This window comes from Scylla paramamosain, chromosome 34 (genome assembly GCF_035594125.1).
Source record: "Scylla paramamosain isolate STU-SP2022 chromosome 34, ASM3559412v1, whole genome shotgun sequence".
Taxonomy (NCBI): Eukaryota; Metazoa; Arthropoda; class Malacostraca; order Decapoda; family Portunidae; genus Scylla; species Scylla paramamosain.
In genome coordinates this window covers 765,913-782,023 of record NC_087184.1, presented here as the reverse complement: position 1 = coordinate 782,023, position 16,111 = coordinate 765,913, and the positions used below count along the sequence as shown (strand labels likewise).

General features: G+C 40.1%; 3 protein-coding genes across 4 annotated transcripts in view; 1 reads left to right on the top strand and 2 right to left on the bottom strand.

Annotated features, from left to right (window-relative positions):
- Positions 1–1,574, top strand: part of LOC135090002 (cytosolic Fe-S cluster assembly factor nubp1-like) — a 16,669-nt gene extending 15,095 nt beyond the window's left edge. For both annotated transcript variants that reach the window (XM_063986205.1, XM_063986204.1), the window contains exon 9: positions 784–1,574. In XM_063986205.1, the coding sequence (XP_063842275.1) occupies positions 784–827 (44 nt within the window). In that variant the 3' untranslated portion in view covers positions 828–1,574. The remainder of the gene's footprint in view (positions 1–783) is intronic.
- Positions 1,358–16,111, bottom strand: LOC135090005 (uncharacterized). Its single transcript, XM_063986216.1, has 6 exons — positions 15,830–16,111; positions 10,890–11,098; positions 9,536–9,615; positions 6,849–6,946; positions 5,195–5,353; positions 1,358–2,194 (listed from the first exon to the last, which is right to left on the bottom strand). Exons 1-5 carry the CDS (start codon positions 15,939–15,941, stop codon positions 5,307–5,309), a joined length of 546 nt encoding a protein of 181 aa, XP_063842286.1. The 5' UTR covers positions 15,942–16,111; the 3' UTR covers positions 1,358–2,194; positions 5,195–5,306.
- LOC135089901 (putative uncharacterized protein DDB_G0281733) lies at positions 1,841–5,302 on the bottom strand. Its single transcript, XM_063986083.1, has 2 exons — positions 5,195–5,302; positions 1,841–2,194 (listed from the first exon to the last, which is right to left on the bottom strand). The coding sequence occupies exons 1-2, from the start codon at positions 5,300–5,302 to the stop codon at positions 1,841–1,843; spliced, it is 462 nt and encodes a 153-aa protein (XP_063842153.1).

The window sequence follows — 16,111 nt, the reverse complement described above, 5'->3', positions numbered from 1 at the left end:
GGCACTTTTGAGGTGGTATTTGTACCAGACAGAGTCCAGACTCCAGACTCAATGAAGTAGAATGGCTGCAGACTTGACCCTGATGGTAGGATCTCACATCAAAATGAGGCAGGCAGTCACAAGAACCATAAATAATGTCAAGGAAAATGAGATAAAGTGTAAATAGAGGAGCAATATAAAATAGAAGTGGTTTGAAATGTTGAAGAGATGATACATCTTTCTAAACATTATTTTTCCTTCATGGTTGCACATCACCATCCTCCATTTTCCCTGCTCATGTATTCATATATTCTTTGTCCTCTTGGTTCATTTCCTGTGCTAATCTCTGGTCTCTTCCTGAATAATCAGCACAAGGCCATGTTTTATGATTAAGTCTCACTGGTCTTCCCTCCCACTCACCTGTATTACTTTTTGTGCAGGCGAAGCAGTGAACTCGTTTGAAATCTGAGAGGTTTTGTGATTATGAATGTAGAATAGTTATGTATGTTACCCTTTCCTTTTAACACTTTTCACTTTCATTTCTTTTCCATTGCCAAGCTGATATTTATTTAGGAACAAGAAATGAAAAAAAGATTTGATGAGTTAATATTAAATGGATACCTGCTCCCTTTCTTTCTTACTTATCCCAGTTAGAATGATTTCAGTTAGCCTTAAGGCATCGCTTGTAGGGTTACATAGACGTCTTGGCTGCCTCTCTTTTGAGAATGTCAGACTGATGCGTAAGTAGATGGAATTTCAGTGGATGCACTAAACAAAGTAGTAATGATTCAATGTTTGTTTCAGAAATCAAGGAGTACTGTGAAGCACAGTCCCAAGAAGCCACTTGACCTGCAGCAGCAGCAGCAGCAGCAATCATCATCACACTAACCAACACATTCTACAGAAAAGTCTTGTCATTCATGCAGAGGTTTATTTTTTACATTTACTTCTTAAATCCATATTATTAACATCAGTCAGTATTTTCTTTACAAATTGTGGCAGCCTTATTCATCATTCATCCATAATTCATACCAGAAAGTTTGGATGAGAATATAAACTACATATTACAACAGTATCCAACAAAGTAGTTGTTGCCTTGCCATCTTGTTAAAAAAAAAAAAAAAAAAAAAGCGATGTTTGGTCTAATCCTTCACGGTATCTCCTTGCCTTGGTGTGCTGAGGCTGCATGTGGATGTAATTTGATAATCATGCAGACATACAGAATAAAAATTTCAGACTCAATTGAGGGTTGAAACTTTTTAAGGTTCTGGATTACTGGAGGCTTTGGCAGCAATTACTTTGTTGGATGCCATTCCTGTGCACGTTATGAACCATCACGTCTTATCTTGGAGATGAAGGTTTAGTATATAATCGTGAATTGGAAAAATACTTTACTTTTAAAAATCTTACAGTAAGTCCACATAAAAGTTAGCATACTGTAAAGTGTTACAAACATTTATATCAAAATGAGAGAAAAGATACTCAGTGATGTTATATATAGTGCATGACTTGTAGTGGGGATAACACTTGTACTGTCACTCTGGAATGTCACACACTAACACCAAAAACAATCAAGGAAATGCCAACATAGATTCCATTTTTCTTTCTTTTTATTAGATGGTTGCCTTGTGATGAAGGAACTTGCTCAAAAATATTTCCACTTCCCTTTTCAATAAAAATCTAAATGTTTACAAGTGAATGGTGAGTATGTTGTGAAAGATATGAAGAGACAAGCAGGCAGGCATTTAAATCTAAATTAAATGTCAGTAACCTTTGGTAATGGTCAAAGAATTAATGGTGTGGAAGCTTGTGTGAAGTCCCTGATGAACGATAAATATACCAGCCACTGGATTCACAAAACTCAATAGGATGACCCCCCACCATTGTAGTATCTGCTGGACTGGTAATCCCTTCTTCCATACTCATCACTCTCCCTCTCGGACCTATACTTCCTCTTCTCACTATCCCTTCTGCTGTCATCATAATCTCTGTGGTCACCGCCAAACCTCCCTTGCCTGTGGTCAGAATATTCCCTCCTGTGATCCCTATAATTCCCACGATCCCTATAATTCCCATGACCTCTGTACTCCCCTTGATCCCTGAAGCTTCCTTCTCTCCTGTGGTCTTGATGTCTAAAGTTGCCTCTGCGCTGTCTGTTGCGGTCAAATCTGTCAGCAGGGAGTATTGGCGGCTTAGGCAGGCTCTTCTTGCAGTGCTGGAACACATCAAACACTGGTCATTTCATAGACAAGAAGACAAGGAGCTGCTATAGAGTAGAGAGGAGGGATTCAGGTGATTCTGAACCTTGTTGGGAATGTATCTATGTACAGTAGAACCTCAGTTCACAAACCAAAACAAGTTTTCCCATTTAAATTAATTAAAATACAATTAATCTATTCCAGCCTCAGAAACTGTATTTTTATTTATTTATTTATTTAATTAATTAATTTATTTATTTATTTTTATTTATTTATTTTTTTTTCTTTGACAAGAATGAAGAAGTTACAGTAACCACAGAAAGCTGGAAGTTTCTTGGACATCAGGTTATATCATGTCACTGATATGAAGGTCCGGTACCTTCCCAGCTGTTTGACCTGGGAGCTGTTACCCTATTCCATCTCTAAATCACATGCCTTCATAAATTAATTAAGCCTGCCACTTCCTATTTCAACTTTCAGAATGGTTGGAAAGAAAGTTATTTGAGAGGAAAAGGCAAAATCTTGCCTTGCACCAGGCATGGGTTGGCTGGAAGGAAATATTTGACCATACAAGTCTGTGTAAAATGGGGATTGTTGCACTACTCATGACAGCACATGCTTTCCAAATTCCACCTTGTGTCTGTGATCCAGGAATTCTTGACAACCTCACATCTTATAAGTCTGTCTATGTAACAGGTGCACTCTTTCTTTGGGCATCCAGACAATGGGACATGAGATGAAATGTAATTGGACAACAGAGAACATACTGTTGTGCAGAAAAATCCCTCCTTTACAGTCTTGCTCCAATATTTCCTTCCAGCCAGTGCATGTTTGGTGCAAGGTGAGATGGTGTCTTTTCTCTCGATAACAATCATATCATCTTTATAACCATCCTGAAAGTGAAAGTAAAAAGAGGCAGGCTAAATTAGAAGGCATGCAATTTACTAGAGGTGAAATAGGGTAAGGGAGATCCAGATCTAGCTCCTCTCCAACAGCTGGGAAGGCACCTGACTTGGGTGACTTGCCAGTGTGTGATAATCACAATGTTCATGGCAGGCATGCCAAAACACAACAGTGTGTGTGTGCTTGCCAGCTGAGGGGGTCTGCAGGGTGTTTGTGCATTCACACACAGAAACACTGTTCAAGAACCATGGCAAAAATTGTTAAAAAATATTTGTGAAGTGATTGGTTCATAAAATAGGAATGTTCATGAACTGAAGTTCCACTGTACGTAGTTTAAGGTGTAGTTGTGTAGTGCACTTAAATTAAATTGGAGGAAGGTAGGGCTATGCTTTCTGTGACAGTTAGTGACTGGAAATATTTATATTTAAGAAGGATAATGATGAGCATACTTGAGTGATGCAAGCAGATGAAGAATTGTCAGTGTCAGGGAAGCAATAAAAATATTGCCTGTGAATGATGAGAGGGAAAGGTAGAGTGATGTCTGACCAACACCTAATGGAGGGACTTTTTGCGAGTAGATTTAAGGTGAATGAGAGCAGGAAAAGCTGACAGAAGTGCTGAACAACTAAGGTGAAAGGTGATAGAGTAATAGGAGAAGAGAATCACAGGGAGGTGGAAGGATAGAGTAAAAGAAGTCCAGCCAGCACATCTTGACATGATTGCTGAGTTGCATGTGGCCAACTAGCATGTTAGTTATTTTTACCACTGTATTCACCACAGAGAAGCTGCATGGGAAAAATACCTACTAAATGGCAATACTCAAGTTCTTGCTTAGGTTGACTATGGGTCGGTTTTAATTACTTTTCTTGAGAAATATGTGCCTTTTTATGAAGTATCACTTACCTCATCCCATCTGCAGAATTCTGCAATGCATGCATATATATATATATATATATATATATATATATATATATATATATATATATATATATATATATATATATATATATATATATACAAGTGCACAAATTTCTCAAGATGTCAAAGACTTACAAAGAGTGATTGTATGGTAAAAGTCAGGACTGGATACAAGAAAATGTGCCAGCAAACTGGAGTAAACTTAGTTACAGTAAATCACCTAAATATATCACAATGAGGCTTCTGGAGAGCATGATATGCTCTGCCACTCACACTGACATCCAGAAGAATCATGGAGTTCTGTTCCTTCAGCTGTCTTGCTCTAATAATGATGAGATTTTCCTCTAACTGCCACTATGTGTCAGCCAAAGTCCCACCACTTAACCTTAGGACGACATACTCCACACAGTGTTTGTGGCAGGAAATATCACACTTTCCAGAACCCTCAAACTTCTGTTCTAATATGATCTATGGGGGACTGGGGGGTACAGATGGAATGAATCAACAAAGCATGTGTGTGTATGCACATGTTTATCTTGGCTATTTTCCTTTGTTGAGACTACCTGTGAACTGTGCAAATTTTCTCTGCCTGGAGAAAAGATAAAATAAACTACACACCAAACAGTGTGAACTGATTTGCATGGGTAATATACAATAGCAGCAAACACCCATATTGATCTGGTGGTGGATTACAAGCAGTTTTCTTTTTAAAAACTCTTCCAGTTCACTTGCTGCTGCTCCCACTGGCCACTGATTGGTGTCTAGGTTATGCAGTCATGCCTGCTGACTCTCACCAGTGGAGACGTGATGCAAGTCAGTTACGTGATATGAATCAACAGTTGTGTAAATAATTGGTCTATTTCTTTACGCTATTTTTTTTCTAAAGGTTAATACTTTATCATACATTATGTTTTCATACCAATATTTTCAAAAGATAGAGGAAGGAGGCAAAGAGCATGCAGAGAGCACAACTTTCAGATCAGCTTGGCTTCAGCAACTATACTCCCTTGTGACTGAATATCCATCCCAGAGATGTGAAGTAATTTTCATTACTCTAGGCTGATATCTTAACAAAAGAGGCAGGTGAAACAAAGCATCCACACTTGAGCATGCACACACATTAAGCTGATGTCTCAATAAAAAAGGAAAACTGGAACAGAGCACCATACATGTGTAACAAAAGACATACACACTACCTCTGTAAACTGGTTATCCTCCTCAGTATAGCGAGAGGCTGCTTCCTCCTCCAGCTCAGCCAGAAGCTTGGGGTCGAAAGGCACCATGTCCTCCCCGTCTTGTGCCATTGTGCTAATACTGCTGGTGCTTGGGAAGGCCAATGAGGAGAGAGTCTGAAACTGAGTGTTTTCATTTAATATAGATAGAGGGGAGTCTGGTGAAAGCTGGTGGTACAGTGGAATGTGAACCAGCTGGTATTAAAAAATAAAATACTGCACTGGTGGGCTGACTGAGAGAAGTGAGACATACAGCTGTTATAAGTTAGGTGTGAAAGAAAAGTACTAGGCACAAAGAGAGTAGGATGATGATGTAGCTTTGAATATCATACTGTTTCAGAAGACAACAAGCAGAAGTAGAATGAAACTGCATGAAAGAAGTATGAAAAGAAAAGGGAGAAATATAGAATTCTTTTAATGAATGCATGCATAGCTGGTCATACAAGGAAGTGGTACCAACAGCACTGTGGGGCTGCAGCATTTAATGTGAGAGCAGGTGGGAGAAGGAAATAAATTGTAATAGAGATGGTGTCTGCAAAACACATGTGGAAATAATATATCTGACCTGGATCAAGTGAGGAATGAGAAAAGGCAATGAAAAGCTGGAAGAGGCAACCAATGCTACAAATTATATTATGTAAAGCTGCACACTGTAAAAGTAGATTGAATCTTGTTGCCTCTAGTGACTAGCTTCAGCCTGCTTCAATAGGGAGACTGCCTGCCTCTGTGTTTAGGACACTGCACTGTTCAAAAAGACATAAGCACAAAACTGTTTTGTTAATAATGATTTATTAATATAAATAAAAGATTTGTTAATGATGATTTATTAATATAAATAAAATATATATATACATTTTAATGTTTCCAGTCTATTACCTTACTTAATTCATTAAATTTTGTAAGACAAGCTAAGGATAGACACCCCTACAAGCTTCCTACCAATATCTCTTCAAGCCCCAAATATGGTGTCCAAATCTATTAAGTGGGAGAGAGAGAAGTCTTGGAATTATAAAGTTGGCAGCAAAAACAATGACAAAATTTTCAAGTGTCACCATCTGCATGCCATCCAATCACTATATCACTTAGCCTTGCTCTCAGGTGATTAAAAAATGATCACAAGGAAAACAATAATAATTTTGTATTACCCCTTAAGAAAATTGCAGAAACAAACATATCACTTATGTAAACTCATTCATGTGGTTCTTCCATGGACCACATGCCCCTCCTTTTTTTTTATTTATTTTTTGTTTATTTGTTTTCATGATTTATCTAAAGGATAATAGCTAGATATTATTACTGTTTCTTTATTCATATATATATTTTTAAAATCAGCTTAGGGCAAAGCTGACTGAAAAGGTGATTACAAATATTTTTAGTGCAAAATTTTAGGTGATGGCAAGATTTAAGGGTGCAACATTAAAAGAAGGAAGGAGGCAGCAGGTACAACTTCTACATCAGCTATGCATACACCAACTGCAGTTACTTGGACACACTGCAAACTGAATGCAAACTGAACACAACTCCAACAAGATAGAAGCAAACATTCTGACCACTACAACATCATACTTCAAAGGTAAATATTAGCTAATAAATTCTGTTCCAACTTTTGCATACTTACATTTCTCAGTGATCAGTTTCTCTAGAATGAGCCCATAGAAACCCTCTGAGGAAGCTTTGAAGTGGGTTGTGCTGGCTTTGGTTTCAGGTTCAAATATCCTGGAAAAGAAAAAAAGTGGTCAGATGGATCTAGTCTTTGGTTCAAGGAAAATCAGTACATATCAACTAGCTTTGGTTTCTGGTTCAAATATCATCTAATGAAAAATAAGCTATCAGCTAACTTTGGTATCTGGCTCAAATATCATGTAAAGGAAAAAAGTATCAGTGTTGCACCACTGCAAAAAACTGACTGATAGAAGAAGTGTTCAGAAAACTTTACACCCACAATGACAACTGGAGCAAGGTTCTTCAAGGTATGGGACCTCCCTGCACTATGTTCAAAGCTCTTGTTCAATGGACTGCCACATCATGTATGTATGTATTTCAAGTGTCAAAACCTTTCAAGATCTAACTCCCCTCGTGACTTCTGGCATCTAGCCAAAAAATATCTCCAATAACTTTGCTTCTTCTTCTTTCCCTCCTTTATTTCAACCAGATGGCACCACTGCTATCACATCTATTTCTAAAGCTGAACTCTTTGCTCAAACCTTTGCTAAAAACTCTACCTTCGACGATTCTGGGCTTGTTCCTCCCTTTCCTCCACCCTCTGACTACTTCATGCTACCTATTAAAATTCTTTGCAATGATGTTTTCCATGCCCTTGCTGGCCTAAACCCTCGGAAGGCTTATGGACCTGATGGGGTCCCTCCTATTGTTCTCCGAAACTGTGCCTCCGTGCTTGCACCTTGCCTAGTCAAACTCTTTCAGCTCTGTCTGTCAACATCTACCTTTCCTTCTTGCTTGAAGTTTGCCTACATTCAACCTGTTCCTAAAAAGGGTGACCGTTCTAATCCCTCAGACTACCGTCCTATTGCTTTAATTTCCTGCCTATCTAAAGTTTTTGAATCTATCCTCAACAGGAAGATTCTTAAACATTTATCACTTCACAACCTTCTATCTGATCGCCAGTACGGGTTCCGTCAAGGCCGCTCTACTGGTGATCTTCTGGCTTTCCTTACTGAGTCTTGGTCACCCTCTTTTAGAGATTTTGGTGAAACTTTTGCTGTTGCCTTGGACATATCAAAAGCTTTTGATTGAGTCTGGCACAAAGTTTTGATTTCTAAACTACCCTTCTATGGCTTCTATCCTTCTCTCTGTAACTTCATCTCAAGTTTTCTTTCTGACCGTTCTATTGCTGCTGTGGCAGATGGTCACTGTTCTTCTCCTAAATCTATTAACAGTAGTGTTCCTCAGGGTTCTGTCCTATCACCCACTCTCTTCTTATTATTCATTAATGATTTTCTAAACCAAACTTCTTGTCCTATCCACTCCTGCACTGATGATACCACCCTGCACTTTCCCAAGTCTTTTCATAGACATCCAACCCTTCAAGAGGTAAACATTTCACGCAGGGAAGCCACAGAACGCTTGACTTCTGATCTTTCTAAAATTTCTGATTGAGGCAGAGCAAACTTGGTACTGTTCAATGCTTTAAAAACTCAATTCCTCCATCTCTCAACTCGACACAACCTTCCAGACAACTATCCCCTCTTCTTCAATGACACTCAACTGTCCCCCTCTTCTACAATGAACATCCTTGGTCTATCCTTTACTTATAATCTGAAATGGAAACTTCACATCTCATCTCTAGCTAAAACAGCTTCTATGAAGTTAAGTGTTCTGAGACGTCTCCGCCAGTTTTTCTCACCCCCCCCAGCTGCTAACTCTGTACAAGGGCCTTATCCGTCCATGTGTGGAGTATGCTTCACATGTCTGGGGGTGGGTTCCACTCATACTGCTCTTCTAGACAAGGTGGAATCAAAAGCTTTTCGTCTCATCAACTCCTCTCCTCTAACCGACTGTCTTCAGCCTCTTTCTCACTGCCACAATGTTGCATCTCTAGCTGTCTTCTACCGCTATTTTCATGCTAACTGCTCTTCTGATCTTGCTTACTGCATGCCTCCCCTCCTCCCACGGCCTCGCTGCACAAGATTTTCTTCTTTCTCTCACCCCTATTCTGTCCACCTCTCTAACACAAGAGTTAACCAGTATCCTCAATCATTCATCCCTTTCTTTGGTAAACTCTGGAACTCCCTGCCTGCTTCTGTATTTCCACCTTCCTATGACTTGAATTCCTTCAAGAAGGAGGTTTCAAGACACTTATTCATCAATTTTTGACTACTGCTTTGAATCTTTTATGGGACTGGCATTTCAGTGGACATTTTTTTTATTGGATATTTGTTGCCCTTGGCCAGTGTCCTTCCTACAAAAAAAAAAAAAAAAAAAAAAAAAAAAAAAAAAAAAACAGACATATATAAAAAGCAAGTGAAATGTAATAAATAATGTGTATGTGTGTGTATGAGAGAGGGAGAAGGAGCACGTGTGAAATGGTTTCCATATCAGTGGGAGAAAGGTACAATGTCATGAAACTAGAATATAAAATCAAATTGGGCCAAAAAATAAATAAATAAATAAATGAATAAATGAGTAAACAAATAAAAAAATAAAGAAATATATAGAACACTGAACTAAAGGCAACTTCACACCCACAGGCCCAACAAGAGGCTAACCCTGAAGTACTTACCAGCCACCAGCTAACAAAAGGCCACCACTGAAGTACTAACTAACCACCAGTCCTGAAGCACTCACCAGCCAAGATGTGCTCTGCAGCGGGGACAGATGCAAACCTTCCACAGGTATCCAGGGAACCAGCTGTGCTCACCGTACCACTGAAAACCAAAGCCCTGCTCATACCTGCTCATCTACACATAAAATGGGTGATAATATCTACTCAAGAAATTAGTACATAACTGAATAATGTTGATGTCTTGTCCTGGCAGACTGCAGAGACATCATTTAACACAAATACAATGTTGCCTCATCATAGTTTCAGCAATAAAATGTTAATTTTTCAACAAAGTACATACATCTATAATTATTTACTTCTCCTCTAAATAACTGTCTTCAGCCTCTCTCTCATCACCACAATGTTTCATCTCTTACTATCTTATACTGGTATTTTGATGCTAACTGCTCTCCTGATCTTGCTAACTGCATGCCTCCTCTCCTACTGCAGCCTTGCTGCACAAGACATTTGACTTTTTCTCACCCCTATTCTATCCACCTCTCTAAAGCAAGAGTTAACTAGTATTCTCTGTCATTCATTCCTCTTTCTGGGCTGCGTTCAGTACTGCAACTTGGGTGGCCCAGATAAGCCAAGTTACCTGAGTCACTCAACTGAACAGTTTTGGGCGCCTCCTAAGATACTGTAAACAAATTATCAATGTTGCCATGGAAATGGCCACATTCTACCCTCCTCCATAGCAGTAAACATATGGCTGACAATTATCCACTTGTTAATTTGTATTACAGAGCACTTGCTGTCCCCGGCGGTGAGGTTCTTGGTAAAGATCCAATACTAATATCATTCATTACCCTTCTCATTTCCTTTATTTTCATTCTTTTATATATTTAAGACTCAGTACTTTACTAATTAGTGCATGTCACTGCATGTATGCAGACAGTATTGCACTCATCTGCAATAACTGAGCATGTATAACACCAACATAAGTATGGTTGGGTGGCCATCTTTGCTGTGATATCATCAAAGCAGAGAGCACACCACCTCCTCGGTTTGGTTAACTCAAATCACCCAAGTCACCTGAGTCATGCAAAGAGAGCGCTCAGTTGAGAATTGGGTGACATGGGTAACCCGAGTTGCTCAACTTAACGCACCCCTGGTCTCTGACACAGAAGTAGTGGTCATTCCAAGGAAAATCAGCAAAATACCTCCTCAGGTCCCCCAACTAGCAGAGACAAAACGCCAGAGGCACCTCTGCTTAGGGGGATCCTGAGGAGGGATTGGAGCGATAGGACAAGATACAGATATGAGATTGTGATCAGAGGAGCCCAATGGAGAAGAGAGGGTGACAACATAAGCAGGAGGATTAGAGGTCAGGAACAAACACATAACTAACAAAACACATGTTTGAGTGCAGCTCACCTCTCCCACTCCTGAGCAGCCTGACCTCCTGACAGTCACCAAGTCAAAAGCAAGGTCGGCAGGGTTCCTGAGGGTCTGGACCATGAGGTGGGGGTGTCCCAGGATGGTCACCTGCTGGGATGCCTCAGACAGTGGGCTGGAGATGTTCACAAAGTTGTCCCGTGAGTTTTCTGTGAGTTCGGCACCACAGGAGCGACACAACACGTGATCTGTGAGGAACACCATTTGTTAACACCACCCAGGAACACCACCACTCACCAGTCAAAAATCATGGTCAGTACTCATTACCCTAAGAGACATTCTATTTTACCAGTCAAACACATAGAGTCACCCATCACACGCCTTCAATCACCAGTCACCAGTCACACTCCTCAGGCACCAGTCATCAATCAAGATCCTCATCATTACTCACTATCCTAAATGACATCCTAAGTCACCAGTCTACTCTGACATTCTTAGTCACCAGTCTCCAGTCAATAGTTAATAGCCTGACATTCTTAGTCACCATTCTGACATTCTCAGACATCAGTCATCAATCCAGTGATTATTACTACGACTGTCACTTGAGACCGTCTTGTGTGCAGAATGCATGCATCAAAATGTCTTCAAGTGAAACGTCACTTAGTGCAGAGAGGCATTAAAAACATTTTCAATTTACAGGAAAGATTCACATGTAAATGCAAGAATCAAAGATGAACATGAACACATTTTACAAAATAATGGAATGGTAGCAATGTTCCCTACTGCAGTAGGTTGACCAGGTAATGAATGTGTTACACAGGCTGTGATATCATTCCATACATACAAGAAATTCCCTACAAAAGAGAGGACTTTACTTAGGAGAATGCTTCACTAAATATAATGAGCTCATTACTCTCACAACAATAGCCAGTGAGGCTTATTTCGTGAAAAGACAAAGGCAAAAATTCTTTCATCTATTTCATTTACTTATGCTAAGATAGAAAACATATTCTGTTCTTTTCAGTAACAATAAGAAATACTAGTCTTTAGTAATTCCTAGTGAAGGAGTCACTGCACTACTACTGGGACGACTCAACCACTAGAGGCGCCACAATTCCAGTTTTCATTTTCAACATTATGTTTCATTTTCAATGTTATTCTTGACTTAAATTACTGCTGACACATTTTGTTTCCAGAAGGGTTAATACTCTTTTTTCCTCTTGATATGGAAAAAGAAAAAAAAAAAGTTTGGGGAAAGTTTAATATGGTGATAGAAAATATCTTAAATATAAATATTTGAGGAAGTGTCGAGAACATTATGAGAGCACCAGTCAGTAGCCATACTAGAAGGGAAAGAGTCTCAGGGTGTGACTTCCAGATCACCTCGGCCTGCACTGACTGTAAGTATAGCAGGATTTATATCCCTATAAGACATTTAACCCTGTAAGACAACTATACTCTATTCAAGAAATTTAGAAATACATCCCCTCCTACTAGGTGGTGGCATGTCAGGCTCTGGACACATCTCTACTGGGTGATGACTTCCTGAGCCATGGTAGAAGGTTTACCCTGAATTTGGTGACTTCCAGGCGCTGTCTTCCACATGCTGATGATAATCCCTACTTCATCCCCCACCTATGGGAAATTCTTTCTCTCTCTCTCTCTCTCTCTCTCTCTCTCTCTCTCTCTCTCTCTCTCTCTCTCTCTCTCTCACACACACACACACACACACACACAAACAACAACAACAACAACAACAACAAAACAGTAAAAAAAAATCACACTGTGACCTCAAACATTCCTGTCCTGGCCTGCCTATCCTGCCCTGCCCTGCCCAGCATTGCCACTTCTTGCAGGAGCATTCCCTGTTTGAATTCATTGTGTTTATTCTGATGATGTATAATATGTTCTTTTAGGTTGACACTTTGCAGTGGAATTAATAATGCCCCAAAAAATAGATGATAGGCAACACTTATTTTAAGTAATACAATTTATGGACAAATTGACATGGCAATAATGTGCCTGCTAACCCACCACCTCAGCTGACATTGGTCTGGCTGGTGGCAGTATAATCCCTGAGGTCTCATTCAATCCCCTCAGGTCAAGATTTATACATTTGACCTGAAATGGGTCTTAGGCACTGCAGAGTGACTCATTTCATTCTCTCACTCACACAGAATTTTACAAGCCTTTTTTCTTATGTCACCATATCTCTTCTTCAACAAAGGTACTTGACTTACTTTTGTGCTCAAGTCATAAGACATTTAGTCTAGGTGATGAATTGATCACTTTCATACTCCCAAAGGAAGTATGATATGTTATTAAAGAAACAATGAAACCCTGTAAAGTGCAAGAATACAGGTCCTGCTGGGCACCTGGGAGAATGTGGATCCCACACGTTTCTCCCACAGGGTTTGTCCTGAAGGGTGAGGACAGTGACCAAGCAAACTAAGAGATAGGTTAAGCATCAATTCATTTTGTTAATGGCAAAGTATATAATGACCATGATAATGGAAAAAATAAATAAACAAATAAAAAAATAAATAAATAAATAAAACTAGTCTCTACACATTTAAGAACTAGGCTCTGGTAAGACCATGGGATGAAAAAGATTTAGGAGCTATAGTTTGCTCTGATCTCTCAGAGGAAACATGGAATAGAGGCCAGAAATAAAGACAATCATGTAACTGGCTTGTAACAGCAGCTGGCCTGGCTCAATTTTATATGGCCAAGAGAGTGAAGCAAGGCAGCTAGTGAGACTGTTTAGTGGTGCAAGGAGACAAGGATCCCTGGTTAGGTCAGAAAGTTATGATGTGAGGTTAAATTTAAAGTGAAAAAAATTGTATTGTTCTGCAGCTGGACATTCCATTACTCATGGCTGCGACTGGCCAGGCCCAGTTTTATGTTCCTTAATTTCCTCAGAAACAAATAGTCACTTACAAAACAATTAGGCTGAGGTTATTCCATAACCTCCAAGCTTTCCTGCTACTTGTGCATCAAGGAAGAGACGAAGAAAATTTTAAGCGCTGCATGAAATGGCAGATTTTCCAACAAATCTTAAGTTCACACATCCCTAATTCTAACTGAAAAAGTTTAGTTTGTTGGTGTAAGAAAGAGATGAAGAGAAAATAAAGCACTGCATGAAACTGCAGATTTGCTGATGAATCTTGAACACACACACCAAACCCAACCAAGAAAAATTGTTTGCCCTGCTAGTGTGAGACAAAGGTGATCATGTAGAGACTACGTGTAGTGCACTGAAAGACAATAATGATGGTAAAAGAAAATAGGTAAAAAAAATAAATGAATAAAAAAAAATGGTGGTGTTTGAAAATGTTGATTCACCCTACACCAGGTGTGTGTGTGTGTGTGTGTGTGTGTGTGTGTGTGTGTGTGTGTGTGTGTGTGTGTGTGTGTGTGTGTGTGTGTGTGTGTGTGTGTGTGTGCACAAGCAATGCATGATTTGGTATTACAAGAAGGAATATTAGAAGCTTAATTCAACATTTACATTAACTTATTGTTTCTAACTTTTCCTGCAAGTATATCTTTTTTGTTGACGATTTGAAAATTTACCTAAAGACTGATATTTCTACCTCTTACACTACATAATTTGTTCTACATGCAGAAAGATAATAAAACTTGCATCCAGAGCCAAATCTTGGGGACTCAGGATAAATACCGACAAAGTTGCTATTAGGTTTTGTCATGACACCTCACCCCATCCAACCCATTTACTATATGAATGGCCATCCAATTCAGTTTGTAGATTCAGTATCAGATTTGAGACTGTTGGTTGATAACAACCTGGAATTTCACCAACACATTCACAGAACTGTTAATAAAGCTTCCAGTATTGCCTCTAATCTTCTGAAGAGCACTGTCAACCAGGACTCCTCACTTATGCTTTCTCTCTATTTCACACATATTCATCCAATAATTGAGTTCTGTTCAGTGGTTTGGCATACAGGTTATGAAGGAGACTTCTCGCTGCTGGAGGGGTTTCTATGTCATTGGTTCAAGCAAATTTCTGGATTTCATAACATGGACTATAGTGTTCATCTTTTTACTCTGGGTCTGTATTCAGTGTGGGGTAGACAACTCAAGAGCTGATCTGATCAAGGTGTGGAAAATATTTAGGGGATTATCAACTATCTCCATGACTGACATCTTTATACCTATAGCGGATGTCAGGACATGGGGTCATTCTCTCAAAATATTTCATCTTCATATACATAGTGACTTGCGCAAAAGATTTTTTCCAGTTAGAGCAGTGATTCTCAACCAGAACGGTGCAGACACTCTTCCATGGGGGCATGAGCACAGGACAGGAAGGGGGGGTGGGCTTCAACTGCATTGAATTAGCTTTGGGGTGGGGGGCCAGCTCGCAAAAGGTTGAGAACCCGAGTTAAGAGTCATTAGCCACTGGAATTCCTTACATTCTGAGGTTGTGCTAGCTCCCACCTTATCACAGTTTGAAAGATTACTTGTTGCTCATTTGGAGGCCAGACTATATGAATATTAACTGTGCATTATTACTGATAGTTCAGTAAATGCTTACAACACACATTCCACAGTATTTTACATCAGGTACATGTTTGTCTTCATCACAAACGTTTTATTACTGTGGCGTGTTTGCATGTTATAGCTCCCTTCTAGAGGAGCTCATCCTGGTAAGAAATGTCAACATGGAAGTAACTTGACAGGCTCATCATGTCACGTCACCGCATCACACACACACACACACACACACACACACACACACACTGGCCTGGCCTCCCCGACACCCACGCACACCAGGATCTTCCCCCGGGGGAATTCGCCACAATCTGACCGGCTAACCTGTCTGTTACCACCAACTCAGGGCCACGAGAGGCGGTGGCACCGCAGTCTGCACGGCCCCATAACCCCAACAGAACACACATACATGTGCACACGCAGGCACACGGTCAGCGATGGCGTGCCAGGTGCAGGATGCTTACCGTGGTCGTGGTGAGACGCTGAGGTGAGCACGGATACCAAGAACAGGCAGCACAGCGCACCAGTCCCCAGCCTGCTCCACAGCCTAGCCACAGCCTGCTGGCTCTGCCTCATGACGTCACTGCTGCTGCCGCCGCCCGCCACGAGCCTAAACTGTTTGACTCCACGTAATCATCTCCCGGTATCGCCACACATGTTCAACAAGAACACCTGTCATTAGCCTGATGGAAATAAAAGACTTGTGCGTGTGTATGTATGCATGCTCAGTGGGGCCTTGATTGCGC

Coding starts and splice junctions, on each gene's coding strand:
- LOC135089901 (XM_063986083.1), bottom strand. CDS start 5,302: ATGGCACAAGACGGGGAGGACATGGTGCCTTTCGACCCCAAGCTTCTG. Junction 2,195..5,194: donor AGGATAACCAGTTTACAGAG/GTAGTGTGTATG, acceptor GATGTGTTCCAG/CACTGCAAGAAGAGCCTGCC.
- LOC135090005 (XM_063986216.1), bottom strand. CDS start 15,941: ATGAGGCAGAGCCAGCAGGCTGTGGCTAGGCTGTGGAGCAGGCTGGGG. Junction 11,099..15,829: donor AGCGTCTCACCACGACCACG/GTAAGCATCCTG, acceptor TGTTCCTCACAG/ATCACGTGTTGTGTCGCTCC. Junction 6,947..9,535: donor TGCAGAGCACATCTTGGCTG/GTGAGTGCTTCA, acceptor TTTCTTTTCCAG/GATATTTGAACCTGAAACCA.